Genomic DNA, 27,813 nt, shown 5'->3' on the forward strand with positions numbered 1-27,813 from the left:
GCTTCATGCGTAACTGAAAAGAAATATAAAAAGCTCTGTAAGAAGTTGGTACTCAAACGTCTGTGTAAGAGAGCTGGTCAATCGTTACACGCGTGCTGCTCATACAGGTGCGGAGAGTAATAAGGGTTATGCTTTTAGGCACTCCATTGAAAAGAACAACCAATTGGCATTACATAAGCAGAAATATGGCTTAATGGTCATAAAAAGATTCCACATAGCCCATTGCATCCCACTGTTGATGGTAGATTTCATTAGTTATCTCAGACCGAGTATTAATATGAAAAGTGCAAGACCTGTTCTACGTAAGAGCTGGTTGGCCAAGTATGTCTTCCTTTGAGGAAGTTGCCATGTCTTTATACACGTGCTAATAGAGCATTATCCTGCACTTTTCATTCTTCAACCCTGCACTCTGAGCTGTTTGCCTTTTTATGAATGTTATCTCTTTTCACTCGCGCTGCCAGATTTTAGGTGTAAGCTCCATGTTTTTCTAGCTAAAACATCCCCGGCCTTCCATTATTTGGTTAATAAAAACTTTTTCACACATCACTGGATATTGTTTTACTCATCTTCTATAATGATTAAAATGAATTCTATCTAAATACATTTTAAATTCTTGTCAAAGATTTTAATATTAGTATTATTTCTAGATCGGTAATCTCCAAGGTACCATAATAGTAGTATTACTGTCATGGAATATATTTCTTGACAATCTAAAACCAATGACCAAATATATCAACTACGCTGATGACACCAGGTTATTATACAATGTTGTGAAGTCAGTACAACCAAAGCTACAGTATCCACGCTTTCCGTTGACAGCAATCCCCTTCAGTTAGCTGCCAACCATGCAGCCCAATGGCGTGATGTTAACTCTTTGACTCGTAATGTTGAAAAGTAACTTCACTATCACTTTCATCCTTCGTTAATCGTAAACCATTTATAATAGCAATGCAAATAATGGAGAGACATTCAGTAAAACTATTTAGTGTTCAATTTGGTAACCATTTACGCTCTTTTGATCATGTTGACTACATAATACCCCCTATTCGCGCCTTCATCTCCAAAACCTGGCATTAGATCAAGAAACCTACGATAGTTCTACTAAAGCAGTGTTATTTTGTCATATGCAGCTCCCTGCTGATTGGCATATTTGTCAGATAGAGACATAGAGAAGCTTGAATGGCTTCAAAGGCTTTGTATTAGAGTGATCATGCCTCATAAGGAGAATTATGGCCAACGATAGGAGGCCTTCTCAGTCTAAAGTGCTTGAAGAGGCTATTCCATACACCCAAATACCCGCCTCATAGCTAAATGCCACGGTCTAAAACTGTTGAGCACACTAGACAAACATCTTGCCCGTCCTATATCTAGAACATTCTTATATCATAAAAATTTATTTTTTTGAGATTTGAATTCCCATGTTAATATTTTATTTGTTTTTTCTCCACAGCCAAATTTGCTTATGCCGGCATTGACTGGTAAAATAAAGCTAGGATCAAATCAAAGAATCGTTACAGTAATTGAATGTTATTTGATGGTGTAACAAAATTATTTTGCCTATCTCATTTGATCAAAAATTTAAAAAAATTTGGAAAGAAGAGAATATAAAAAAGGCATTTTCTGTTCTTTTCAAATTATGCTATCAAAAAATTGGCCTTTCTCATGGTATAAGCCTCACAAGATCTAGTACTGAAGTAACAACAAGGTAAGCCGAATCTGATCAATTAAACTACATCATCAAACGAATATATATTGTGATCAGTCAGTTTTACTGTGGTACAGCTGAAGGACTACAGAAGCTAGTGCCGGAACAATATGTACAATGCATGAATTCCTGTGGGAGATACGAATGAGTGGCAGCACAAGTGCTTCACAATTGTCAGAATAGAAAGCAAGAGCTCAATCAGTGTATGAATTACTAGCTAGAAAGAAACATCAGCTCGCTTATTGCTAGTGCTAAAACCTTGTACTACAGACCGTGGTGGTAAAAATATTAACACGATTTAAACACCGAACTAAACATTACTAATTTAAGGCTAAAGCAATTACATTACATATTTTATGTATCGTTTTCCTGATTTGATGACATGGTTTTTATTAACGTTCTATTATAAAACCTAATAAAAGCTATTTTTTTCTTATTTTCTCCATTTCCATATAATTCTTCATTTTAACATGCAAGTGTTTCATATATAGATGTAAATAGCATATTTTTGTAACCCTTTTTATTTTAAACATAGAGCTTAAAACTTGGACGAGATTTTGTCAATATGTTTAATGAAACAAATTTTTCTGCATTTCAATTGGTTGAGTTGGTAAGATTGAGAACATGAGATTTGAGATGAGTCTAGGTTTCTTTAGCTTTTAAAGAGATCTCCTTGCAGCAGCCCTATTTAAGTATATACAACTATTGCTAGCACACAGGAGATCTTTCTATATTACTTTATGAACAAGTAACATAAGTCTCTAGATCATATGACAACTGGAGACAAATGATGTGATAATATTGACAAATTTTTCATACTGACAGCAGAGCGACTCTGGAAAACATTGTCGTCAGTGTATGTCTCTTCATATAGTAATTTATAAATATTTTATTTTGTAATATTTAAAAGTTTATGGTTAATTACTCAAAACTAGATGGTACCCTACTCATACAAACTCAGAATGCTAGATGTTATTTTTTGCTTATTCCGAGATTGCAGTCCTCTCTTGTCTCAATAAGCTTGGGTTATCAAACGCCCATACTTCTAAATCCCAATGCAAACCAGCTGATCCCTTACGCTAACATTATCGCAATGTTTTCTCGTAATCATACTCGTCTGTAGACTGTCTTCCACCTGATAATCCCAAGCATTTAGAAAAGAATACCTCTGAATAGCTTGTGGCAGCGGCAGCAGTATGAAATTGGAGTGTCAGTGATATACTTCATACGTCAGCATTTATAACGTCAAGTATCATTTGCTTGAGCTCCTTATATCTGCCCCAAATATGTAGGGCGTGCGCCTTGGCACCCTCATAGTCTACTGACAGCTTGCACAGAAGGTTTTTAATTTTTTGATTTCGGGTCTTGTATTGAAATATTTCTCTTTCCAGCCGTGTGCACTCATTGTAAAGTTCCTTTGTTCCCTCATCTGCAACAGCAAACTTTTGTAAGGTTTTGTTTACACCTGATCTCCTAAATATAATTCAGTTTTAATAAATTTAATTTTTAAATAGGTTGTGTCTAGAATGATATGAACCTCAATGGAATTTTTTTAGACCTAATAACTAGGTAAGTCAGTAATATTAATATATTCTATTTTTATGGTATTATGTATTTTTAGTAATAATATATTTAATGAAAATCAATAAGGATCAACGTTGAAAAAGAAGGCAACCATGCTGTATGCTGGGTACCTGTGATTGCCACAAATAGTCATGCATACCCTATACTCGCCTTTACATTTGAAATTAACTTGTTTTGCATCAGCTTCGTGTGTAAAAGCTTGTATTTGTGTAAAAAGATAGACTGCATTCTTTTCAACTCATTCCATAATTCAAAAACTTACCATAACTCTTTAATAGATATTGCTGGTAGTTAAAACACACATAGCATTAAAACAAGTGTATCTTATTATTGTACAGAACTCGGTGAACGACTGAAGGTAAAAAAACTAAAGTAATATATATAGTATAGTAATAATCAATAAAAAAATGTTTTTGTTGTTACTTTGCTTCAAAAACAGTAACGACAGTGCCAACCTAGCCAATCCGGTTTCAGAGGTAGAGATGGTGATAGAGATACCGTAAGTGACTTCAACCCACACTAGGGAATATTTTAATTATATTATTAATATTATATTTAATATTATTATTAATATTTCAATTAACTTGATTCAGCAATGTTTATTAGTTTTAATTTTTTTTTAGTTTTGCATAGTTTCTTCATTTTTACTTACAAAACTAATTTTTTGAGAGTTTTCTGATGTTGTATTTTGACAGATACGATACATAGGTATAAAGTCCAATATTTGCTCAAATTTCACTGCATGTGTTAGAAAATTTGTGTACTGAGGTGATTATAAGTAGAGGTACCATTATATCAGAGTTCATACGTTTATACAGTATATATTGCATGTACACGCTGACCTATTATGAAAAGGATGCAATCTCCTTGTCTACAGTAACAAATTCAACTGCCGGCTGTTTTAAGCATGGTCGTGCTTCGCGCTATATCTTACAAGGGCATATTAGTAGTCGAAACATTTTTTGCTTCAACCAACTCTAATGCGCTCTTTTATCATACATGTATGCTTTTTCATTACAACTCTATCAAGTTTGGATATGGAGGACACAATGCTTTATCAGGCAAATTTGGATACGTTAACCGTTATAGTATTTCTATAGCCACTTTGAGGTGCCACTGAGAAGATAAGCAACAGCGACTTGACACATGATTGTTATTCTCTACATCATGAAAGAAAAGAATATAGAAGATGTGGGAAAACCATTTCACCAGTGACCTATTTTACAATGTCACGACTGATATCACTAATACAAAAATCTGTAGAATTACTTTTTCCACCACCAGTCTTCATGGAAATCATGGTTGGAGCAATTGATTTTATAAATGAAGACACCATCTTGCATGGCTGTTGGTATGTTTGCTCTTTGAGTCACACAAAAAACTCTCAATTAGAAAAAACTGATAAAAATAAGTATTTCGTGTAGGCTCCATCAAATCTTTTCAGCAGTGACTATTCACTCCGGTAAAGACAGCTTAAATTCTCAGAATATAATCATACTATCATATAATTTTAGTGATTACATATTTTTAAAACTGTTTCCCAAAAATCTTTCAATTTGTCCTATTTAAACTACATATGCCTTGCAGTAGAACTACATAGAACTACATAACAAAGGCCTTGCAGTAGAACGGCAAGTCTTTTCGGTAACAATTCTGTAGCACTGACGCTAACCACCCTCATCATACTAGAAGCTTAGGCTAAGCGAGGTAAAACAAGCTGTTATATTATATAGCAAATATGTAGCCTAAAAAGACAATGTGATGCCGTGTATAAAGTGGTCCTGTTAAGATGAATGCAAAGGTTGCTTGAAGCTGAAAGGTCTTACAGGCCTGCTGCTTGGCATGATTAGTTATCTGCAATGGTATGAGCTCAAATAATACCTCCTTCCTGTAGCATTTTATCCTATTGTGCTAATTAATGCCAGGTGCTGATATATACGGTAAGTTATGTCATGCGTGCGTATTTAGCACAATTAACCAATTCTAGATAATGTTCCAAAATCATTAAATCCATTCCAGCACCAAGCAAAAAATAACAACTATAATCAGCTATCAATCATTTCAACCTCTTTTGTTTACTTGACGCCGCTCAATTCTTTAGGAAAAGTTCCAAAATGGTTTAAAAACATGTGGTTTATTTGCTTGAGAGCAACTGTTAAACACTGAACACTTAACCTTGTATATGCTAGCAGGTCACCTGATCCTAGAGTGTATTAACGACTTACAATCAACTATAAAAGCACTTTGTGGTGCACAATTACTTTTCAACTGAATATCATACTGAAGCTCTAAGTTTGTAAAACTGAATGAAAAATCAGAAATCGAATATAGAAAAACTTTTTTTTTCACATTTTTCCAGAAATGTGATGTTTTGGAAGTAACTAAAGATACATAATGGTTGATGTACACAGAGCCTGATAATGCATATATTTTTTTATGAATAGAAAAACATAGTTTTAGTGTAAAGCTCTTTTGGCTGAGAAGAAGCATTCAACCTTTGTCTGTTCTTGATTCTTCATTATTAGAAATTTCGGCCAGTGTGTCATTAGAAATTTATGTTCCGTTAGCAGCCATTTTTCATTTCTTGGTCGGCTAGAAGTGCCATCGGTATTCTGGTGATATCTCAACAACTAATAGTCTGATTGATTTAAAAAATCAGAATTACACTACACTGAAAACGTGCTCTGCACGCAATGCCTAAAATTTCGTAATCCTATTTGAACGGAAGTACGGAACAACAAAGCAAAACTAGGAAGCTGAGTTAATTCGATCCTTAGGTTCAGGTGGGAACACTTTCCTGACTTATCTCAGGCCAGGCTTCAGAGTTAATGTATACTATATGTTACATAGGCTCCAGTGTTAATGTATACTATATGTTGCATAAGCTTTTCATGCTATAATAGAGATATAGAATAATTATATTAATTATAAAACACATGACAGTACATGATGGTACTTTTTGATTTGCCAGACCTGCTTACTGTGAAATAGTGATCACAAATGACCTTGATCATGTGACCTTCCTAAAACTAGAAATTTGCATCTCACTCACATCTTTTGCGTTTCACATCTCAGCTTCCATATGATCTCTCTTGTAGACAAAAATGTATTCATTACCCATTCTTAGCCATTGGCCCATTAGAACCAGTTTATTACCAAATAATTCAACATCTCACCTTTATTGGCTCTCAGTCTAACATTCAAGTTACCACTGTAGGAATGAGATTGTTCTTCAGGAATTCCGGGAAGGCCAGAGCCAACACCCCTATTTAAAGAACCTGTGTTTATTGCCATTGCAAAGCTTGCATTTGACTGTTTTCTACTCGCTGCAAGCGAGTTCTTCTTTTCCACGCTTCTCCATTTTCTGATAGCATTCTTTATTAATCTTTTGTATTCATGGTACCTGTGACAAAGATGGCTTGTGATACTCTTGACAAAGATAGCTTGTAAGTTTAAGATATAGATTAGGCATCATGCTTATAGCTTTGGCTTGTATACTATGAATAGCCTGTGGACTTGGAGCTTTGGGGTTAGAAGCCATAAAATATCTTATTCTATCGTCGTGCTCATATTAAATGAAAAATATACATTGTTTGCAAATTTTCTTCGTGATGAGTAGAACAGTGTGTATTACCAGCATCACCAAGAGGCCAGAGGCTATCTGCAAAAACCCAGCCTAAATTTTGTTACACAAATATTTCTCACTCTTTGAGCCACTTTGCATTATGTCTCACGGTAAAATGAAATGTTTAAATGTATGCAAATAACATTCAATTCTAACCTAACCAAATCACCATAATCTTACCTGTAATAGAGAAACATGCTTTTGGTGTTATTATAATCTTCACGGATTACATCCACGATATCAAAAAGTCTGTCGTATTCATCTGTCACACAATCAAAACTTTGGTACAACTTGGCTATGGATGCCTTGAGCTCTCTTTCCATATTCAAACCTATCAGACCTCCGTTTGCCCCATTTATGTAATCATCAGAGTCGGACGCTGAATCCTGTACAGAAAAGTGACAGAAATTTAAATATGCAAATTAGTTTTTTACTTTTGTAGGTTCCCTTAGACCTTTGCAGAATATCTTCATTTCTTGCCAGTACTTGAAGTCCATTTACAAACTTGCAAAATTTTACAAACTGTCACTAACACAAAAAATGGTCAGACAGGAACCGAACTGATATTTCCAAAAAGCCCTTGCCTAATTAAAGCAACCAGAATTTCTATAAGTTGCCTCATAAATCCAAACTCACGAGTATTCTCAGAAAATAACAGCAATGATGAGAAGAAACAGAGTAAAGTTCTTTTTGTATTAATAAATTGTTTAACCAAATTTGCATAATATTATGACCACTAAACGTGTTTAACCATTTTTTAATATTTTTTGTTTTATTTTCACACAATTTTATTTGCCACAAAGAATGAAAACAATTTGAAAGTAAAGAAATAAAATAACATCAATTAGAAAGGATGTTTGGTGTCGTCTAAACAATACAAGTTGAGCATATCTCAAGCTTTACGGTCCCAAGCTGCTCAACTCTCCCCTGGAATTAGTTCAGTTACCATGTGCCTACCATGTGCCTACCCCTTACAAACATGTATCTTTGCAATGCTGTCTGTCTTTCAATAATTCCCACATTTGCCTTCTTTTTCTTTTCTGTCTCAAAGGGTCCATTCTAGTCTCTTGTGTGTATCCTCAAGGGGTGCACGTAAAAAATATTAACAAATATCCAATGTTGTGTATCATTGTGCGTACACAATCTTACAGTTACCATTCCTATGTCATTTTCGATGATGTACAATTGATCTGGTAATTACTCCATTGGTTAGAGGATAATCTGGAGACCAGTCCAATAAAACAGTTTTTGTGCTTTCCAAACACACTCATTATATGGCAAGTGTTCAGCTATCATGGCCTACAAGTGTCAACTATTTTTATAGAACTATGGCTATGGTTTTTTAATAATACACCAAGTGGCCCACACTTACCCTCGGTCTCCTAAGCCTAGCCAGCTCCCTAATCCAGCAACAATGTGTACCCTATCATTTTGAAAGCTACCAAAATTTTTGTACAATTGTGAGTGGTAGATAATTGAAATATGCATGCACTGTATGTGTACCCCGTATACATACCACCGTTGCATGCACCATATGTGTATCCTATGTGCATACCACCTTTGCATACACCATATGTGCATCCTATACACATACCACCTTTGCATACACCATATGTGTATCCTGTATGCATATCTCTTTTGTATACACCATATGTGTATCCTATATGCATACCACCTTTGCATACACTATGTGTATCCTATGTGCATATCTCTTTTGTATACACCATATGTGTACCCAATATGCATATCTCTTTTGTATACACCATATGTGTATCCTATATGTATACCACCTTTGTATAGCTGAAAGCAGGGTAAAGATCCTTAACTAATTAACTAAGACCCCTTTAATACTGACCTAGAGTGTATTATTGTATTTCCATGCTTCGAATGAGTTCAGAGTTGCTTCCACTCTGAATCATAGCAATGGTAAAATTCGAATACATTCGCTGACATGTCGCTACACTACTTTTGTGCGAAGGCACTCGCTGTGAGAAGGTGAGTCTACTTCAGCAAGTTTTGAGGATACACCGCGAATCCTAAAACAATCTATAGTGTAACTCCGAATAGTTGAAGCAGTGGGCGTGAATTCGTTGGCAGCGGGCAACTTCGAAACCATTCAAAGCAAGGAACACAGTGTATGCTTGTGTAACTTCAGTCTCTTACATATACAACTCACTGAAAAATTGCCTCAACTTTAAAGTAACTCAGAGACAGAATAGTGGAATGTGGCACCCAGATGGTACCAGGCACTAACCCAGTCTTCATGGCTTTCTAAGCTTTCCAAAAACCGACATTTAAGGGTTTCCTCGGGCAGTTTTCAGTATTCATTAATATGCATGAAGTGTGACGAGTGTAAAGCAAGTTCTTGTTTGCAGAACTGAAGTATAATTCTAAGTAGCCAAAAGACTTAGTTTTTAACTTCAGCATCTGGTGGTGAGCGAACCTTCAAGATTGTGCTATCTATTTTAAATAAAAATAAACAAATTATTTCGATAAACTGCAGGTGAATACCAACTGAGAGTGTAAAACACAGGCTAAAATCTTTCAACAAATGATAGATTTTTGGGGTAATTTACGTATGAAATTTTTTGGCTGATGTCAACTATAATCCAGCTGAACCATAGAGCTGCGAGTCTGGAGCAGCTACCACGCCACCAACCAAAGACTTTCAAAATATTTTGTTTTTTTAGCAAGAATGTTAGTTCTCTTCTATATCACCAAGAAAGAAAATTCTGTTTATGTCCTCTGATATTTTTTCTAAATTAGGTTGTTGATCTTATAATAAAAGACAAACCGTTTGGAAGGTCACAGATGGATGCCGTTCATGCTGCCGCTGCCTGCTTCCACTTCGAAAGACTTTACCAGACTTAACTTCACTCAGGCTTGATCTGGTACTTGATGGAGCGGTGTAGAACTCCATCTTGGACTTAAGGTTTGCACGAAATGAAGTGTAGCGCCGAGCGGCATGGGTGTCAGCGTATTTAATTATATCTATAATGTTTACATGGCTGGACTAAGAGGCTAGAAACTGGGAAAGGGGTGGATGTATTCTTTGCTGGTTTCGAAAGAAGCCTTAAGATTAAATGGAAAAGCTTTACAGGGCAGCTGGCAGCAGTGTTCAGCCAGCAACATAAAATGAACTTTGCAATGGCATCAATTAGTATCCTTTGGCGCATTATTTGGAGGCTGGCGACTAAAAACTTAAAAAGCCGCGGCTACGTCTCTCATCTAGGTCTATCATGACTACAAAGGTGTAAATTTCCCGAATATCTATGTATGCGTGTATATCCTGATTGATGCCTAAGTTCTATAACAGAACCTCCTAAAGTTGAGAGCTCTTGATAACCCTGCGTCGTTCATGACGTTTGTAGAATGAGCTAAGTATTTAAACAAGCTGCTTAAGGCTGTTAGCCAAATGTCAGCAAGTGTAGAATAATGGACGGTGAGGCTACAGCAAGGCAAGCTATTTATAACTATTTATAAGCATGTGTTTGCAATCTTGTGCATATGATATAATTATTCATTTTCTATGTTAGGAACCCTGCTAGCATCTTACCGTTTTGATTGTAGGCTATTGCTGCCTGAGGCTGTCTGGGATATCCAGTTGAAAAACCAAATTTACTTGCCTTTACTATGCCAAATTCAAATAAAAAACAAATCATTATTTTTTTCGTAATTTTGAGAGCACTTCGCAACCTAACGGCTTTTACATCAGAAATATGAATGAAAGTTGACTCTATAGGCGCATCCATCACAAACAACACATGCGCATGTAAAATCACCTTAGCCCAGGCTTCATAAAGAGAAAACATCAAAACTTGTCTTATAGATCTGTAGGCAACATACATACTGATAAATTTCGTCACAAATCTGTTGCTCAATTGGTTGCACCAGGTTAGAGGACCAAGATTATGAATAGTTAATCCGCTAAGTATAGTTAAAGCTCTACCTGTGAAAGCTACGTACTCTCTCAGGTACAGTCAAACCACAGCTTGTGAAAGTTGCTCTGTTGAGTACAGTCAAACCTCTCCTTGTGAAAGTTGCTCAGTCAAATACAGTCAAACCTCTCCCTGTGAAAGTTGCTCTGTCAAGTACAGTCAAACCTCTACTTGTGAAAGCTACCCTGTCAAGTACAGTCAAACCTCTCCTTTTGAAAGTGGCTCTGTCAAGTACAGTCAAACCTCTCCTTGTGAAAGTTGCTCTGTCAAGTACAGTCAAACCTCAGCTTGTGAAAGTTGCTCTGTCAAGTACAGTCAAACCTCTACTTGTGAAAGCTACCCTGTCAAGTACAGTCAAACCTCCACTTGTGAGAGCTATCTTGTCAAGTACAGTCAAACCTCTCCTTGTGAAAGTTGCTCTGTCAAGTACAGTCAAACCTCTACTTGTGAAAGCTACCCTGTCAAGTACAGTCAAACCTCTACTTGTGTAAGCTATTCTGTCAAGTACAGTAAAACCTCAGCTTGTGAAAGTTGCTCTGTCAGGTCAGGTCAAACCTCTGCTTGTGAAAGCTATCGTAAAACCTCTAATTGAACGCCATGGCGCTCTAGTTTTTAATCCTTTCTCTTTAGTGACAGTCAATTGGAAGTGGCATTCAAATAGAGGCTGGTGTTGTATTTTTAAAATGGCTCGTCAGAATTTTGGGAAGATAAATTTACCCCTTTTACGAGCGAAGCGAATGTTGCCAATATTCTGCCCTCTCTTACCGGTTGACCTATAAAAAAACCTTTTGGATGCAATAAATCTGCTAACTTACCTCTAACTTGTCGTCAAAGATCTCTAAATAAAATATGCATTGGGAAGCATATAGCATTTAGAAATATCTCTACCAGTTATCTATTGCTTACAATTAATCTGCGATGATATTATAGCCTGTGCCTTGCTTTGCAATTTGTTACAGCTTTAAAGTTTTTATTTCATTTTAAATTTGAAGTCATATTTTTATTTTATATCTATATTTAACAGTGTTGAATAAAAGCTCGTTGAACTCATTGATATGTTTGCTATGGTTTGCGACAAAACTAGCTTTTATGTGCAATAGAAGAGGAGTTAAGAACGTCGCCGATCCATTGTAAGCCATGTTAAGATAACCGCAAGGATGCTATTAAATAGTATGCTATGAATCTGCATATTTATAGGTTATACAATGATAATCTATCAAACGATACAAATATATATTCATGAACATGTGACATAAACAAACCATACTTACATTACATGCAGAGACAAAAATTAACATTTTTAAAACAAAAATATTTGCATCGTTTGCTAGGATAGCTGAGTTCTGATTGTTGCTTTCGATGGAACGAGCTTCTTTTGGTTGTCCAATACCTTTCACAATATCTTCTGACCTTAACTCTTATCCTGTTCAGCTGAACTAGTCGATATTAGCTTCAAAACAATTTTTTGGCCGAACAATACCTTTACGCGTTGCATTTAGCACAAATGCAATGCGTAAAGTTTTGCTTGCTAAACGTAACCTTTGGCCTAAAACTTATCGTTCACCTACCATCATACATGTAAATGTAAACTGTTTTTTATGTACATGTACTTCGAAGTATCAAGACCGTGTTAAGCAAAGAACTACTATTAGCCTGAGACAGTTATTAATTATTTTTATGGTGTTGCTTTCTAAGTTTTAATGAAAAAAATGAAAAGCTTTGGAATTGGACAAGAAAATTGTTTTTGATGTAAACGATTCAGTATTAATACAATTTTGTGGACACTTTTCTACTGATCAATTGATATTATGGATTCGTAAAGATCATAAAATGTTAAAGTGGCGGTCAAATGGAGGTGGAGTTCAATTAGAGATTGGCACTATTTTTAACCCTTCTCTAAAATTAACGGTCAAATAGAGGTGACATTCATTTAGAGGTTTTACGGTATTCTGTCAAGTGCAGTCAAATCTCAGCTTGTGCAAGCTACTCTGTCAAGTACAGTAGACTTACTAGCCAATGAGCAACCTACTACAGTCTGCTAAATGAAGCACACGCATTTCTCTAGCAATCTCAATTTGTCATTTGTGTCTGTCTGTTAGTCTGCTTAGACACTGCATTTCCACTGCTTTTAGCCGATTTCGTCTAGATGTCACAGTCATAGGTTCAAGGCCTTCCTTCAGGTTCCTAAAAATATTCAGTTTTAAAACTCCATCTAGTTCCTGTGAACCAGCCTCTCAAACACCAGCCTGCAGGCTATCTGATCGAACATGAAAGAAATCCTGGGACACTCTGAACTTCCTGCTAGCTTTTGATAAAGTGAATTTATTCCTTGTTTGGCTCGCACAAAACTCCAAAGTTATTATATTCTACTTAAAAGAAATGCAATAACTAAAATGGAGTGACAAATTTAATGCAATTTTTCTTCTACTTTTGTTCATGTTGTTAATTAGGTACTAGGAGATAAATTCTAATTCTTATTTGCTTTATTAAAAATATTCAGCAAACTATAGCTACCATTAGATGTACATGCAATGTGAAGAATATAGGTGATGCTACAGCTAGCAATCATTTGGAGTTGTGGCATCAGTAAAAAAGGTAGAGTAAATCTGAAATAGATAATGAAACGTCATTGAATAACAAATCTCAAAAATAAGAAATGAACTAGTTTAAATTATCACATATAGAAAGATAAAACACTGAAATAAATAGTACTCCAACAGGACTCGCAGGATTACCTGTTGTGGATCTATTTCAAGCTCACGGGCGAACAAGAATACTAGGTTTTTCAATGTTAACATAATAAGAATTATAACAGCTTGGTCGAATCAAACCTGTTTATACACTGAACAACACACTAAAGTGGTGTTCATACTCGCTACAATGATCGCCTGGCGCGAAGGAAGCAACTTTGTATTTCTTTATGTTGATATCTTCGAAGAACTTATATACGATGAAGAAAAGGTCAGGGTCGCCTGACTCCTTTGCAACACCTAGAAACTTCCTCGGGAGTATCGTGTGTGCGAGTCCAACAGATCGAAGATATCGTATCGCTGTCAAAACCTGCAATTAACAACATATCTCATGATACCTGCAGTTCTTCTTGCAACTAATCCAAACTTGAGTGATTTCTGAACTTCAACTACAACACAAACTCATCTCTACAGCTACGGTACTGTCACAGTCCTGCCTCAAGTTGGAACATAAAATCGCGGTCTTACAAGCATTTCTCACACAGATTACCTGAGCAAAAACTAACAAGTATTCAAAATATTAAACCTTATCATTAAACAGTTTTCAACATTTAAAAATTTAACCCTCATCGGTAGAAATACATCGGCTGATACAAACATTTATTATGTGAACTTCACTCAAAGCTAGCCTGATTGATTCATAGTTGAATATATTTTCACTACAGAAAATAACGAATAAATTATAGGCCTCTTTTTTCGAGTACAAAAGAAAAATATAATCTAAGTAGGAATAAAAGTAATTAGATCAGATTTTTTATATTTAAGTGCTAAAAACTTGCAGTTTATGATATTTAGTGCATCAAGCTGGAATCCTATTATTATTAATCAAGAGCACATTTGTTGAAAAAAATTCAGTTTCGTAAATTTAAGAAAAAATTAGTCAACACCAGTATAAATAGTTGGCCCAGTATTAGTGTAGTGTTAGCGTCTATAACGATAACAGGATTATGGCATTTTTAGCTACTAGTAAAAATGGAGAAAGTGTAAATAATGAAATGTTGATGAGATGTTGATAAATCTGATCAGCGCTGTACTGAGCACTAATGATGAAATAATCTTGATGGAAGTGAGGTTTACAGCGAATAAATAATGATCTCACTATTTACAGTATATGCTAGATGATTCCTAGATTATACAGCAACATATAATTAGCATAAAGCTGTCATTTCCTGTTGATCAATTTAAAAAAAACAAGAAAATCTCCAGCTAATACTGCCAAGTTAGCATTAATCCCTAGCATCAGCAACAGAGTTTATTAAAAAGCAAGGAAGCACTGCTGTAAACATCCAATTGCTTGATCATAATACAATTTAAAAATAGTTGATCTTGTTCACCTCGAGTGTTTTTTATTTAGATACCACCTAGAAGGATCAATAACAAATATTAAAAATTCTATTCCTCGGCCCTAACGCCACGGTTTTCATTAAAAGACAGCCGTGTGTAGACTGTGCTAGCCTAGCTTTCATTCACATATCAATCAACTGAAATATTCATACCCTAGGACACTTATGTATTCGCCTCATGTAACTTTCACGTTTTCGCGGAGTCATCCTCTCGCGAAAATTTCATGTGCGAAACTAAATTATCATAACGAACGAGCGAAAACGCGAGATTATATAGCTTTGTTCATTGATAGACTCAGGCCTGTATTCACTGGTTGCAGGGTGGGGCAACTAATGTTAGGCGACTAGTTATGAACACCTAGGGTGTGGAGGGGGCGGTGTAAGCCCCCAACAGGTTTCTCTCATGTAGGGCCTCAGTCAGGCCTCTCGTGTCAAGTTTAAAACAATTTTATCGGAAAATATCAACATTTTTCTATTTTTGAGATTTGTTTTGTTTTAGGTGACGTGACTGACGAGACGTTTTCAAATTAAAATCGGCAAAACTTGACCGCAGTTAAAACACTCAGAAAAAAGACATCTTTTTCTTTTGAGCGTTTTAACAAAGATCAATTTTGCAGATTTTATTTTAAGTTCATTCGGAGGTTTTTACGCTTTCAATAGGACATGGCCAAGCGGGTGTTTGGTAAAACTTGATCTTTTGCAAACCTTTATAAGTCGTTAACAAGAATATTTTGCCGCTGATGACGATAATAATGACGCCTAAGAACTACTAAAAATTGATGTTGTTCTCTATGGCTTGGAATGAAGTGATATTCTACAGCGACGAAAACCGTTTTCATGGCCGTTGGGCAAATAACTTTTCGAGTAAATAATGTTGAGGTCGAGTTATCTGAAGCAATTTATCATTGCGTTGGAACTGACCAAACAAATCCGTTCGACTTAAACTTGTGTTTGAGATGAAATGTTACATTTTATCTGAGGGCGAGTTATCCGAGTTGGACTGTACTTAGCAGTGAAAAATTCCCAAAATGTTGGGGCGGCTCAGCGGGCCAGCCGCCGCAGGGAATACGGGCCTGTTGATAGTCCAAGAAACAAATGGCAGCAAGCGATCAAATTACATGATCAACCTTGCCCACACCATTCTACCTGCGGTTCACAATTACAAACTAGTCGCAAATTGAAATTTTTTTTATCGGTGAACTGAACCTGAGGAAGCTCATTGTGTTTGTTTCACTGCATTTATTTTCACATCACTATATTTTCGCAGTCATCAGAGCTGCGAAATTAAGTTGCTGCGAAATTTTACTCTGTATGCTACTCACGAAACTAAATACTAGCGAAATATAAGTGTCCTAGGGTAGACCAATTAGTGATGCCGTAAGAGAGAAGCTAAGGCAAGCTTTAAAGGTGAACTTACACGATTGAAGTGATGCAATTGAAAATAATATCAATGTAAAGCTGAGACATCAAGCTTCAATTTAGTGTAATTTTTGCCTTTGTAAACCTGCCCAGTCCAGAAATATAATAGTTTGAATGAGATCCTTTCTCGGATCACTTAGATTCAAGCGGAAGTACGATTATTATTATGCAAATAATGGCACTTCGACAAAGGGACTGACAAAATAGAGGTGCAACTCTGCAACTTGTACCCGTACATTTTAGTACGTATTTTTCTTCTGCACATTTTAATTGCAATGAATTTTTGTCGATTTAATCTTAAAACATCCTGGCAGTCAGATCACCTCAAACATGAAAAATTTCTATCAAAGATTTTTCTATAGAATGATAAAAAAATCTCAATACTTACTGATAAAATCTACTCAAATTTGGTACAAGTTCATCTTTGACAGCGTTAAAATAAGGGGTAGGATTACTGGTTGCAATATAATGACTAGAATTCATGAAATGTGACTGCCTCTTCTGATTGCAGGGAGACTGACTTCTATTATTTCTCCACAAGAATAATTAAATAAAAAAATATCTGAAAAGAGAATAATTGAATAAAGAATAATGGTTTCTTCGAAGCCCAGAAACAGAGGGATTCATGAGCTCAACACTGAAGTTATTGCCAAATTAACTGAGGAGAAGGTCAGTTGCATTGATTAGGCCTATAACCACATCATACCTGATACTTGGATAGGAAGACCTCCACAATCTCATCATGAGCAGTTCCGAGTCGTTTGAGCATGTCAAGGGCAATCTGGTACGCGGCTGGATAGATGTTCTGAAGAGAGAGCAGAAGACACGCGAGATGCTTGGAGTCCGTAAGCACGTGGTACTGCAAGAACTGGTGAAGGCGAAATAGCTCGGAGCATTTGACTAGATGGTTTACGAGCAGTTCATAGAGGTAGAAGTGAATCTGCTGAGAGAATGACTGCAGCGAATTTATATACTCAATCAAGACAGATATAGGGAAGTTAGCAGTCGGATATTTCAAACTGTCATCGTTGAATATCGGACAGAAGATATGAGTGTAAACATCATCCTGTTGTATGACGTTGACAGCGTCTTCTGCCAATGCAGGGTCGACCATCGATAACTGCTCGATTTCTCCTTTCCTATCCTCATTGTATGCATAGACCTGTGGAGACAAAAGTATTTATAAAAGGTAAATATAGTATTATTCTGAATTCAAATTTTTTGTTGACAACGCCTTCGCTTTTCATAAATAGATCGTTTTTAAACTTAACTGCAGCTGCTGGAAGTGTCTCTGGGAACACAGAGACATGGTAGGAATGGTAGAGCACAGCATTTAATCAGTTCTCATATGACAATGGTATACCATAGCTTTGCATAATAGTGCGCCAACGACCTCGATAACAGACTCGACCACCACAATGGTGAGTTTGACCACCCCAATATTGACTTGACCACAAAGGTGGTGACTCGAGCACCATGATGGTCACTCGCAAGCCATAATGGTGAGTAGACTAACACCACAAATGGTCTATACTGGTTTTCCTGTTCAGCTTTTCAACCATCAGGAACTCGCGCAAAGAGATCTTGCAGTGAAACAGTTCTTGCGAATAACATTTACTCTTGTAGCCTTTGATAAATGACAAGCTAGTCCAGTAATGTTTATTTCGTGAATCTAAATGTTATTCAAAGAGCTCTTAGTCTAACAGCTTGCATTTTTTTAGTTTAAACAATTGTCAAATTGATGTGGATTATCTCCCCTTCCTTCATGTCATACATGATAGAGCTGCAACTATTAAGTAAGGAGGGATCACTGTAATGCATTTCTATAATTTCTGGACAATATTGTTTTTTTCGACCAACGAGAGTTGGCAGAAAATATAAGGAGACATGATTCTGTTCACCGAGTGCTGTGACAATACATTGACCAATCAATTTCTTTGACTCATCTTGGTACAATAACTATAATAGGGCATTGGTAAACCATTTTTGACATGCTGAGTAATGTCGATGATAGATCGTCAACAAACCAAATCTTAGACGTACCATCCCCATGGAAACACTGTAGCGCACCAAAATATGGAACACAAAGTTTTAATATTTGGAGGTAGTTGTAACTATTTATGTAGGTAGATGGCAACAGGAAGTAGCATGTCGAATTTTAACAGCAAAAGGCTGATAGCACGTTTATCTCATTTGAAAGTATATCAAAAAATGCAGTCATGCCTTGACTTAGATAAGTAAGTGTTTTGGACATGTGATGTGAAATTTGAACAAATGCTTGCCTTGACATGAACAAAGTAATTTGCAACATGTACAAAGTAAATTCCAACATATATGTATGAAATTTTCCGAAGCAGTTTTGTGAGCACAAACAAAAAACCAAATTAAAATTAAACATATACAGTAATTAAATAACTTGAGTTCGCCTCGATGTCAGTTAATGTATATTTTAACTTACATTAAGCCTTAAGCACTCTTCAGGCTGCGATGAAACAGCGCTATAGTGTCATCTATAACGCTGTTTCATCGCAGCATGAAGAGTGCCAAGCTTGAAACAGCATTGTAGCTGCCACTGCAAATCATATGAAAAGCAGTCTAATTACAGTGTACCTTCAGTATACAGTTTTGATCCATTCCAGGATGAGCATCGCTGTGCATCTAGCTATAGCTATTGAAATATAGAAATGAAATATCGGTTTCAAGTTGGATTTGATTTCGGAACCTCCAGTTTGCCAGGATAATATTTTACTAATTAAGCTACTCGAGATTGATGGATTCAGTGAGCGATATATGTCACTGTGAGTGAAAATACGCATGCGTATTTTCACACACAGCAAAATATATCGCCAACGGTAGCACTGGCTACCAGCATTGCGTTAAGCGAGCTTTAATGTATTGCTTAACGCAAGTCATTAAAGCTTGCTCTCATGGCTCTTATTAAAAATTTTACTAATAAGTTTACTAACTAGCCGACTCAAATTAGAATGTGCCAGGCTAATGGCAAGCAGCTACATTACCTGTCACTGTTTATAAGCTGATTTTTAATACCCGTGCAACGCCCGACATTCTGCTAGTATATATATAAATCTAAGTTTGTTTGTTTGTCGTCTGTGTGTCCAGTTATAGGGATAATGTTTTAGGAATAAAAAATTCACTTCACACTGGAATTGAACTTGGAACCTCCAGTTTTGCATACAGGCATGCTATTCATTACAGTACACGTCCAACTGGCCATATTATCAAATAATTGTGCACATACTTATGTGGTGCTTGCAAAATACTATTGGTTACTGCTAGCACGCTTGAAAACATGATTGCATGAGAGATTATGATGCACAACATACGATTATAAGCATACTTATAAGCACAAGCTGGCTTCAGACAGGCGCGGCTCTTCTTATAGCAACGATTTAGACTGTTAAAGTTAAGTTACTAGCTTAAGTTACTCAAATTCACTTGGTAATTATTTTATTTTATTACTAGTGCAACGCTGGCAATTCAGCTTGTATACATATATAGCAAGTATCTACACTACGTATTGGCAATGCATTTTATTGGTGTGTAGTCAAACCATCAATGATACAATGTTAAAAATCTACTGTCATTACAATGAAGAAAAAACACAACAATCAATCAGCACCCTCCACAGTTATGAATCATCACATTTAATTTGCTGACAGCAAATAATTTTGACAGTAACCAAAATTTCCAAGCTATGAGATCTAGTGGTGAAGATTGCCAACCTAATGCTTACAGTTTAATGACAAGAACTAACCTGGTTGAGCTTGTTGAAAACTTCCCCGATGGTGGCGAGAGGATAGCCTATACCCGGTCGTATCATGTCTCTCACAACATCAAGAATGAGAGACTTGGCACCGTTACGGTGCAGCAGAACCTCGATCAGCAAGCACCTAGAATACACTAGCATTAGTTACGCCAATGACTCATATAAGCACAAGCCAATAACAGTACACAAGTATCATGAACATTAACCCAAAAATTATGTTAGATTTCCACTACAAATTCTAGCATCAGATTTCTATAAACACCAATTAAATAAAGGAAATAAATAATACTTGTTACTTGTCCTACATAAATACTACTTATCAGATATGATCACAGGTAACCTATGTAACACCCATCAGTCTATATACAGTCAAACATGGATAACTCGCCCTCGGATAGCTCGAACACATGGTTAACTCGAACGATTTCTTTGGTCCTTTCCCACGTAATGATAAATTGCTTTAGATAACTCGACCTCAACTCTGTTAACTCGAACATTTTTTGCCCAACGGCTACCGAGACGGTTGTTATCGCTTTAGAAAATCACTTTATTCCAAGCCATAGAGGTAAACCTCAACTTTTCGTAATTCATAGGCGTCGTTATTACCACCATCTGCAAAACATTTTTGTCAACGAATTTTCTAAAGGTTTGGTGAAATTTGATTTTTATTAAACATCTGCCTAGCGATGGCCCTTCGGAAGCAAGAAAAGCAAGGTAACCTTCGCATAAACTTCAAGAAAAATCGGTAAAATTGATCTTGGTTAAAACGCTCAAAAGAAAAAGATGTATTTTCTTCTGAGCATTTCAACAACAACCAAGTTTTGCCAATTTTAATCTAAAAACGTCCTGGCATTAACATCACCTCAAACAACAAACCAATCTCAAGTGATAATAAAATCTCTATACTTTTTGATAAAAAAGTTTTAAAATTTACATTAGAAGCATTTAATTTGAAACAAGCCAATTATGCTTTTGATTTATATTATAGTTTGTATATGTACATGTATCTACTAATAAATAAATGGACTTGTGACAGTGCTCTGATAACTTGAACGCTCTGATAACTCGAACACTTTCGCTCGGTCCCGTGAAGTTCGAGTTATCCATGTTTGACTGTAATTATATAAATATCAGTGTTTGTCTGTCGCCGGTCGTTCGTCTGTCCAGCTATAGCGATAAAGTTTTAGCAACGAAAAGTTTCTTTCATACTGGGTTTGAACTCATGACATTCAAATCATAAGTCCACTAACAAACACGTGTAACCACAAGACTATGCAGTTCTCCTCACACCCAATGTTCTTATCATATACTGTATATCCTTTTCACGATTGCACATGCTAAATGTGCACTTTTTAACATTAATTAATACAGTGCGCCCACATGTTAGGATGCACCTATGATAACATTTCTTTGCCTCCCTATATGGACCTCAAGGTTTTTCGTCCTCGCCATACGACAAGAATTTTTTCTGCCATACAATATCAAAAACCGTTCTCACGAAATTAAAATTTGCCAGTTGGTGTACTGATTACGAAGCAATAATGAAAATGTTGATATTCTATTCACTCCCACAACGCCTGAAAGAGATAAAATTTTCACTTTATTTTTGTTCTCAGTTCAGCATTATTCGTTGTAATTTTAGTGAAAACCGAACCAAAAACAGATGAGTGATATAATTTTAGCCAGTGACAAAGTTGAAGTTTATTAAAATACATACTAAATCTTAGCTTTAAGTATGTGTTTAGTAAGATAAATTTGTTTAAGTTAAATTCAAGTATGTGTTTAGCTTTAAGTATGTGTTTGGTAGGCTAAATTCATTTAAGTTAGATTCAGCGTTTATGTTATACGTCTGTCTCAAGGTAAGAACTCCCAACAGTACATACTGCACGTAGTACATGGTACTGTTACATCTTCTTGCAGATCTTAACCACTAAATACACTAAAGTTATTGTAGGTAACTTATATATGAATATACTAAATATGAACTGTAGGTAACTATAGTTTCTAAGGTTAACATATTGTTTTGTAACTAATTTTTAATATGTACAGCATGTAGGCTATAGAAAATTTTGATTAATTTTACCAGGAGGTGTTTGCATTAGATAATTACTAAGGGTTTCCACACCACCATATTCGAAATTTTTGGCTTACGATGCCAACACTAAAACGAATTGAAATCATATAATTGTACACCATATAATTTTTTATTGTAATCGTAGCAAAACAGCCTTCATTTAGTCATTAATTGTTAATTATTGCACATTATGTCTATCCTTAATTTATTTCAACAGCACGAAACATTTTTCTTATGATATGAAGTTTAAAAGTTAGAATGGTAACTGTTGTTATACATTAAATATAAAAAATTTCTGTGCAAAAACCTTGTTATTACCCGAACAATGCTGGGCATTCAGTAGTCTATATACATGTATATAAATCTCAGAGTTTGTCATCAATCCGGTTATAGCAATTAAAATCTAGGAATCAAAGACCCACATCACAGATGATTTAATCTCGGAGCCTTCGGGTCAGAAAACCAGCGATCTAATCCACTACACTATGATAGCCAAGCTGTTAACACATTCATTACAATGAATGTTAAAATCACCACGCTTGAAGCTCTTGGGGTCATTAACTAGCACGGTAGATAGTCACACATAACATGACTATTGTATATAATCTTGTCTACATATATAAATGTGACTGTATGTCCGGTTTTAGCAATAAAGTTTTAGAAACAAAAAATCTGCTTTCCAAAGGATTTGATCTCAAAACCTCCAAGTTTACCCATTAGACTACGCCTTCAACCCAGCATTGCGATCAATAACAGTAACGATATTCACTACATCGGTTAAAATACATAAAACGATGTTACATCACACGTAACGATTACTAGCTGGCCTCGCAGCCTCACTAGATGAATGCCCGGCGTTGCACAGGTTATAAAAACAGCTGATAAACAGTTGCAGATAAGTTAGTGTAACGGTAATGTAGTAGGTAAAGTAATGAAGGTAATGTAATGTTTATAAACTGTTTTTTATTACCCATGCAACACTGGGAATTCAACTAGTCACATATAAACTATGCATACCCTACTTACACGTATGTGATTACTATTTATCAGATATAATACATACTGCATGATCTACAGAAACATTACCTATCATATATGATTACAAGTAACCTATATAACACCCACCAATGAAATAAATGATGCACGCTCTACTAACATGTATGTGAACACCATATATCAGATAGAACGCTTACTGTTTGACCTACATAAATATTACCTATCAGATATCATGTCCACAAAGGATGGCAAATACAGTTCAGTTTTCCACATGCATCCATGTCCGGAGTCTATGATGACATCCGGCTGGAAGACGACCCAATTTGAGTACATGTTGTAAGATTTGCTCGAACTTCCAGGCTGTATGAGAGGAAAACTGAAAAACGGGGCATTGTCAGTCACCTGTTTCATGGGCAGAGGTGCTATCAGGGGCTGCTGGTGCAGACAAACCTGTTGAATGAAACCGTACAGTTAACAAAAGGGAGCAAAATTCAACATAACCATGAATACTTGTTGAAGGCATAACTTTTAACAGTTAACTTTCTATTCGGGTTAATTATTTAATTAACAATGATAAATTAATTATTACATATTTTATTCTGGAAAAAAAATTGTGATAAAGTTCCGGTAAATGTGCCTTACTGGAATTTTTAGCTAGTACTTTTACATGCTCCTCAAGAATATTCACAAATAACATTTCAGTATATATGCATTGCGCTAAATTTTAAAATTTGAATTGACCTTGTTTTTATTTCAAACAAGGGTTAAATATTGACCATAACTTCAATTTGTTTACAATATTAAAATAATTGATAAATATGTTGCTGTTTCAAATTATATTCAGCAAATTGTATGAATGAAGAGCTTGATAATGAATTTCAAGCAGTCAAAACTGAGATAATGGTGAAGAGTGTAGCTAATGTAATTGTGCCTTGCCATAATAAAAGTTAGGCTTAGTGTTTGACCTTTATATTGCCAATAACAAACCAAACACTACATTAAAATCTGTTAGGTTATAATAACAGTAATAATGTTATAATTTTCTCACATTGTTATGAAAATCTTTTAATAAAATTGTTGGCTAAATATCAACTATGATTAGAAGTATTCAACTATTGCGGCTTTTAAAGCCGAAAGCTAACAACATAAATATCTCAACTTCATTACGGCCCTACAAACCCACGTCAACAAACTATGCAACTAGGTTAGCTTAATGAATCTTTCCTTTCAATAGTTTTATACAAGAAAACTTTTGGAAAACAACCACATATTGGAAATTGAAAAAAATATTTGCCGTAAAAACTTGTCTAAAAATTGAAAAACAATGGCTCACTCATCTGTCAAACATACATAAATTTGAACTATTTTCATAATTTTTCAGATTGCTGGCAACTATAATATGATTAGATTTTGGCAAGTATTATTTTCCCTAAAGTAAAGACTATACATTATTCGAAAAACATTGCGGAAAGCATGCCCGATCGATATTAAACTTTTAGACATCAACATATGCGGTTAAACAAAAATGTACACCTACAAGTTCTATTACCTGCTGATCTTTGACATAGCCAAACTTGAGGTCGTAGAGGAATGTAGTCTTCGTCTGCAGCTGGTGCACTAGTATCATACTGTCTACTATGTTGACTTCGAACCGACCGCTGGAGGTGAAACTGAGCACGTTGCTTTTTATCGCCACACGCTCCTTTGTCAGTTTGTAAAGAATTATCTGTGAAAACTGAGACGCTCGAGCGTCCTTTTTTAAAACGACGACGTAGAGCTGTCCGTAGACCTTACTAAGGATGACATCTCTTCTTAGCAGCGTCAGTGTGGGTTCGGCAGGGTAGAAGGCCAAATCTACCTCTAGCTTTGCATACTTAGACAAGTTGCCATTTTCATATTGAAATATATGTAGAATATTTCCATATATGCCTGAAGAAATAAGGAGATGTCGACTACTTTTGTGCCAGAGGGACCAGTTGACCAAGCCCATGCTAAGGGTCCTTGTGCACTTCAGCGATTTCTTTTCACTGTCTAGCTCATAAAGTTCAATTCCGGTGTCTGTTATAAAAATTATTTCACTATCTGACACCCAAAAAAAATCGGTAATGCGGGTGGTTTTGCCTTTACATGTTTGACAATAAGGTAGACTTTCTTTTTGTGAATCTTTTATGAAGTTAATAAAGTCCAACGCATTAGGAGCTCTTTGAAGGGCTAAAGTCTGCATACTGGGTGAGAACCTTACTGCCGCGATGTCACCTTTGTCATCAGTCCGAAAAGTATTTGATTTGCCAGTCGCACCTTCAAACATGATGATGCCCCCGGCTCCATTAGCGCGAACCACAAACACATGCTGATTTGCATCATCGAAAAACACATTAACATTGGGGGCAGCTGGATCAAAGCGAAGTGGCGAAGCAGATAACTCGGCAAAATAGTTCTCGGACACAGTTTTGACCTCTTGTTTGGCCGATGCCATAACAACCTAAAAATGGAATGTAAGAATTGTTTGTACAATGAAGACTTCACAGTGAGCGACTAGCAAAGCCTTTGCCACTAAATGCAATCCAAATAAATCTAATGCTGTGCATTAGATCAGCCAGTTTTACTAAGGGGAAGTCGCAAACTATTTTGCTGAAACATTTCCTATATTCAGTAGAGTTTTACCATAGAGCGTGCCTTGTTTACCATAGAGCGTACCTTGTTTACCATAGAGCGTACCTTGTTTACCATAGAGCGTACCTTGTTTACCATAGAGTGTACCTTGTTTAGTTTCGAAAAAACCCCTTTGTAGCTAAAATATGACCACTATGCTTACACTAGAATTTTTGATAGCAAACAAATTTGTTTTCTATCAGGTGCAATAAATAATTAACTTTTATTTTACAAACTGAACTAGAACAGTTTATAAAACTTTAGCGAACTAACATAAAACTGCTAGGATTATACAAATAAAAGCAGTACATATATAACTAATTATTGTACATAGGAAAGGTTAATCAGACCGACTATTTTCTGTCAAATTCTCACTCTGGACAAACAAAAAATGATGTAAAGCAATCTAAAATCACAAAAAAAAATAGAATTTTGTCAAGTTGTTGTCAGATGTATATTCCCATAGATAAACCATCTAAACTATGTTAAAGCTTGCCTGACTCTTCTGGTAAATTCAGGTGAAGGACATACACTACATTTGGTACTTTTTATCCATCAATTTACAATATGTACTGTCAATCATCGATTCAGTACTGACTTGCCTACAAATTCCCAAAACACATCCTTTTCTCTGTCTGCAAGTTCCGGATCGTCTAAAGGCCTTTCATCCCTATTCAAACTAAACACATCTTGCCTAGTAATATTAATCACAAATTTTTGACACAATGACATTCAGGATACTTCTTTTAGCAATGGTGCCATACTGTGTCTAGGAAGTAAGAGAATGCTTTACTAACAGCAGTTATGAACCCAACAAGCAAGATGATCATGACTTAGAGTGGTACCCATTGCATGTGTGTGAAGAGGATATGTTTATAAACTCTATATGCTTGCATTTCTTACCAGTCTATGGGACATACATTGCATATAGTAAATTCTTTAAGGCAACCGGCCATACATCTTGTGCCAATAAAAAAGCAGCAACTGTTGAAACTCAGATGTCATGATGACAGGCAATTACCATGCGAGACTCTTATCCCATTTTCAAGCAAAATTTGAGATTCTTGAGTGAACAGGCTATCATCTTCATTTGCTGGAACATGTTTTTTACCAATGCCGTTTTTGAAACCTCACACGACCTATACTCCATAAAATTTTTTACTGTTTTGAAATTGATTTTCTCAATGACTCCCAAAAATCTACTTTTACAAAGACGTTTCATTGAAAGACCTAGTATTTTCCTGTTATTCCAGTTTAACATTGACTGAAAAATTGGCAATGGGAAATGCAATGGTTTTAAGAACTTTCAACAACACAATGAGTCTAAACTTTAATTTGTATGCCTGTTTAGACCAGAATTTGAAAAACACTAAGCTAGCATACAAACTCCATCCAGTATGAAAAAGACATATTTAGCTATGTTTTGTGGTGCAATAAATATCAGCAAAATAAGCAACAGTGTGAGTCCTTTTAAAGGACTTAGACATTCTAAAGTAATTGACAGAAAATGAGTTTATACTAGGTTAGTTAAATTATGCATCAGTGTCTAAATGATTTGGAGCTACAACCAAACCTTTGCTTATGAACTTTTCAACAGTAAGTTTCCAACATACAATATAAAACTTCAACCAATAATTGACTCTATGTCAGAAGTCGCTTTCAGAATACAATCCAAGAGGTTTCTCAAAACATTTCAATTTTATAAAAGAAAAGGCTAATGAAAACTAAAATAAAACAAATGAAAAAATACAGGAAAAATATATAAGCTTAATTAGCTTGCATGTATCTGGTTTATGTTAGGGTTTGTCATGTTACATATTTCTATTACCACTATGCCTGAACCTTTAGATTGCCGATACCAGACTTCTAATCAAGTGCCTCAGAGAAAAAATAACAATAAAAGTTAAGGTGATGAGGCTGATGAAAACTTGATCCAAAAC

General features: G+C 35.7%; 2 protein-coding genes across 2 annotated transcripts; both read right to left on the reverse strand.

Moving 5' to 3' along the window:
* Positions 1 to 2,913: 2,913 nt before the first annotated feature.
* Positions 2,914 to 7,240, reverse strand: LOC137391716 (uncharacterized). The gene is made up of 3 exons (XM_068078248.1): positions 7,095 to 7,240; positions 6,466 to 6,692; positions 2,914 to 3,134 (listed from the first exon to the last, which is right to left on the reverse strand). Exons 1-3 carry the CDS (start codon positions 7,235 to 7,237, stop codon positions 2,929 to 2,931), a joined length of 576 nt encoding a protein of 191 aa, XP_067934349.1. The 5' UTR covers positions 7,238 to 7,240; the 3' UTR covers positions 2,914 to 2,928.
* Positions 7,241 to 13,323: 6,083 nt separating this feature from the next.
* LOC137389979 (regulator of MON1-CCZ1 complex-like) lies at positions 13,324 to 25,697 on the reverse strand. Its single transcript, XM_068076180.1, has 5 exons — positions 24,771 to 25,697; positions 23,442 to 23,671; positions 20,140 to 20,275; positions 17,071 to 17,526; positions 13,324 to 13,912 (listed from the first exon to the last, which is right to left on the reverse strand). The coding sequence occupies exons 1-5, from the start codon at positions 25,695 to 25,697 to the stop codon at positions 13,688 to 13,690; spliced, it is 1,974 nt and encodes a 657-aa protein (XP_067932281.1). The 3' UTR covers positions 13,324 to 13,687.
* Between the last annotated feature and the right edge of the window lie 2,116 nt (positions 25,698 to 27,813).

The sequence above is a fragment of the Watersipora subatra genome, chromosome 3 (genome assembly GCF_963576615.1).
Source record: "Watersipora subatra chromosome 3, tzWatSuba1.1, whole genome shotgun sequence".
Taxonomy (NCBI): Eukaryota; Metazoa; Bryozoa; class Gymnolaemata; order Cheilostomatida; family Watersiporidae; genus Watersipora; species Watersipora subatra.

What these genes read in the sequence shown, in the direction of transcription:
- LOC137389979 (XM_068076180.1), bottom strand. Translation starts at nt 25,697, where the DNA reads ATGGCATCGGCCAAACAAGAGGTCAAAACTGTGTCCGAGAACTATTTT. An exon ending in GTGGACATGATATCTGATAG is followed by an intron (nt 20,276 to 23,441) that starts GTAATATTTATG and finishes AGTGTATTCTAG; the next exon opens with GTGCTTGCTGATCGAGGTTC. An exon ending in TTTTCAACAAGCTCAACCAG is followed by an intron (nt 17,527 to 20,139) that starts GTTAGTTCTTGT and finishes TTGTCTCCACAG; the next exon opens with GTCTATGCATACAATGAGGA.
- LOC137391716 (XM_068078248.1), bottom strand. Translation starts at nt 7,237, where the DNA reads ATGGAAAGAGAGCTCAAGGCATCCATAGCCAAGTTGTACCAAAGTTTT. An exon ending in AGCATGTTTCTCTATTACAG is followed by an intron (nt 6,693 to 7,094) that starts GTAAGATTATGG and finishes TCTTTGTCACAG; the next exon opens with GTACCATGAATACAAAAGAT. An exon ending in TAGACTGAGAGCCAATAAAG is followed by an intron (nt 3,135 to 6,465) that starts GTGAGATGTTGA and finishes TTGCTGTTGCAG; the next exon opens with ATGAGGGAACAAAGGAACTT.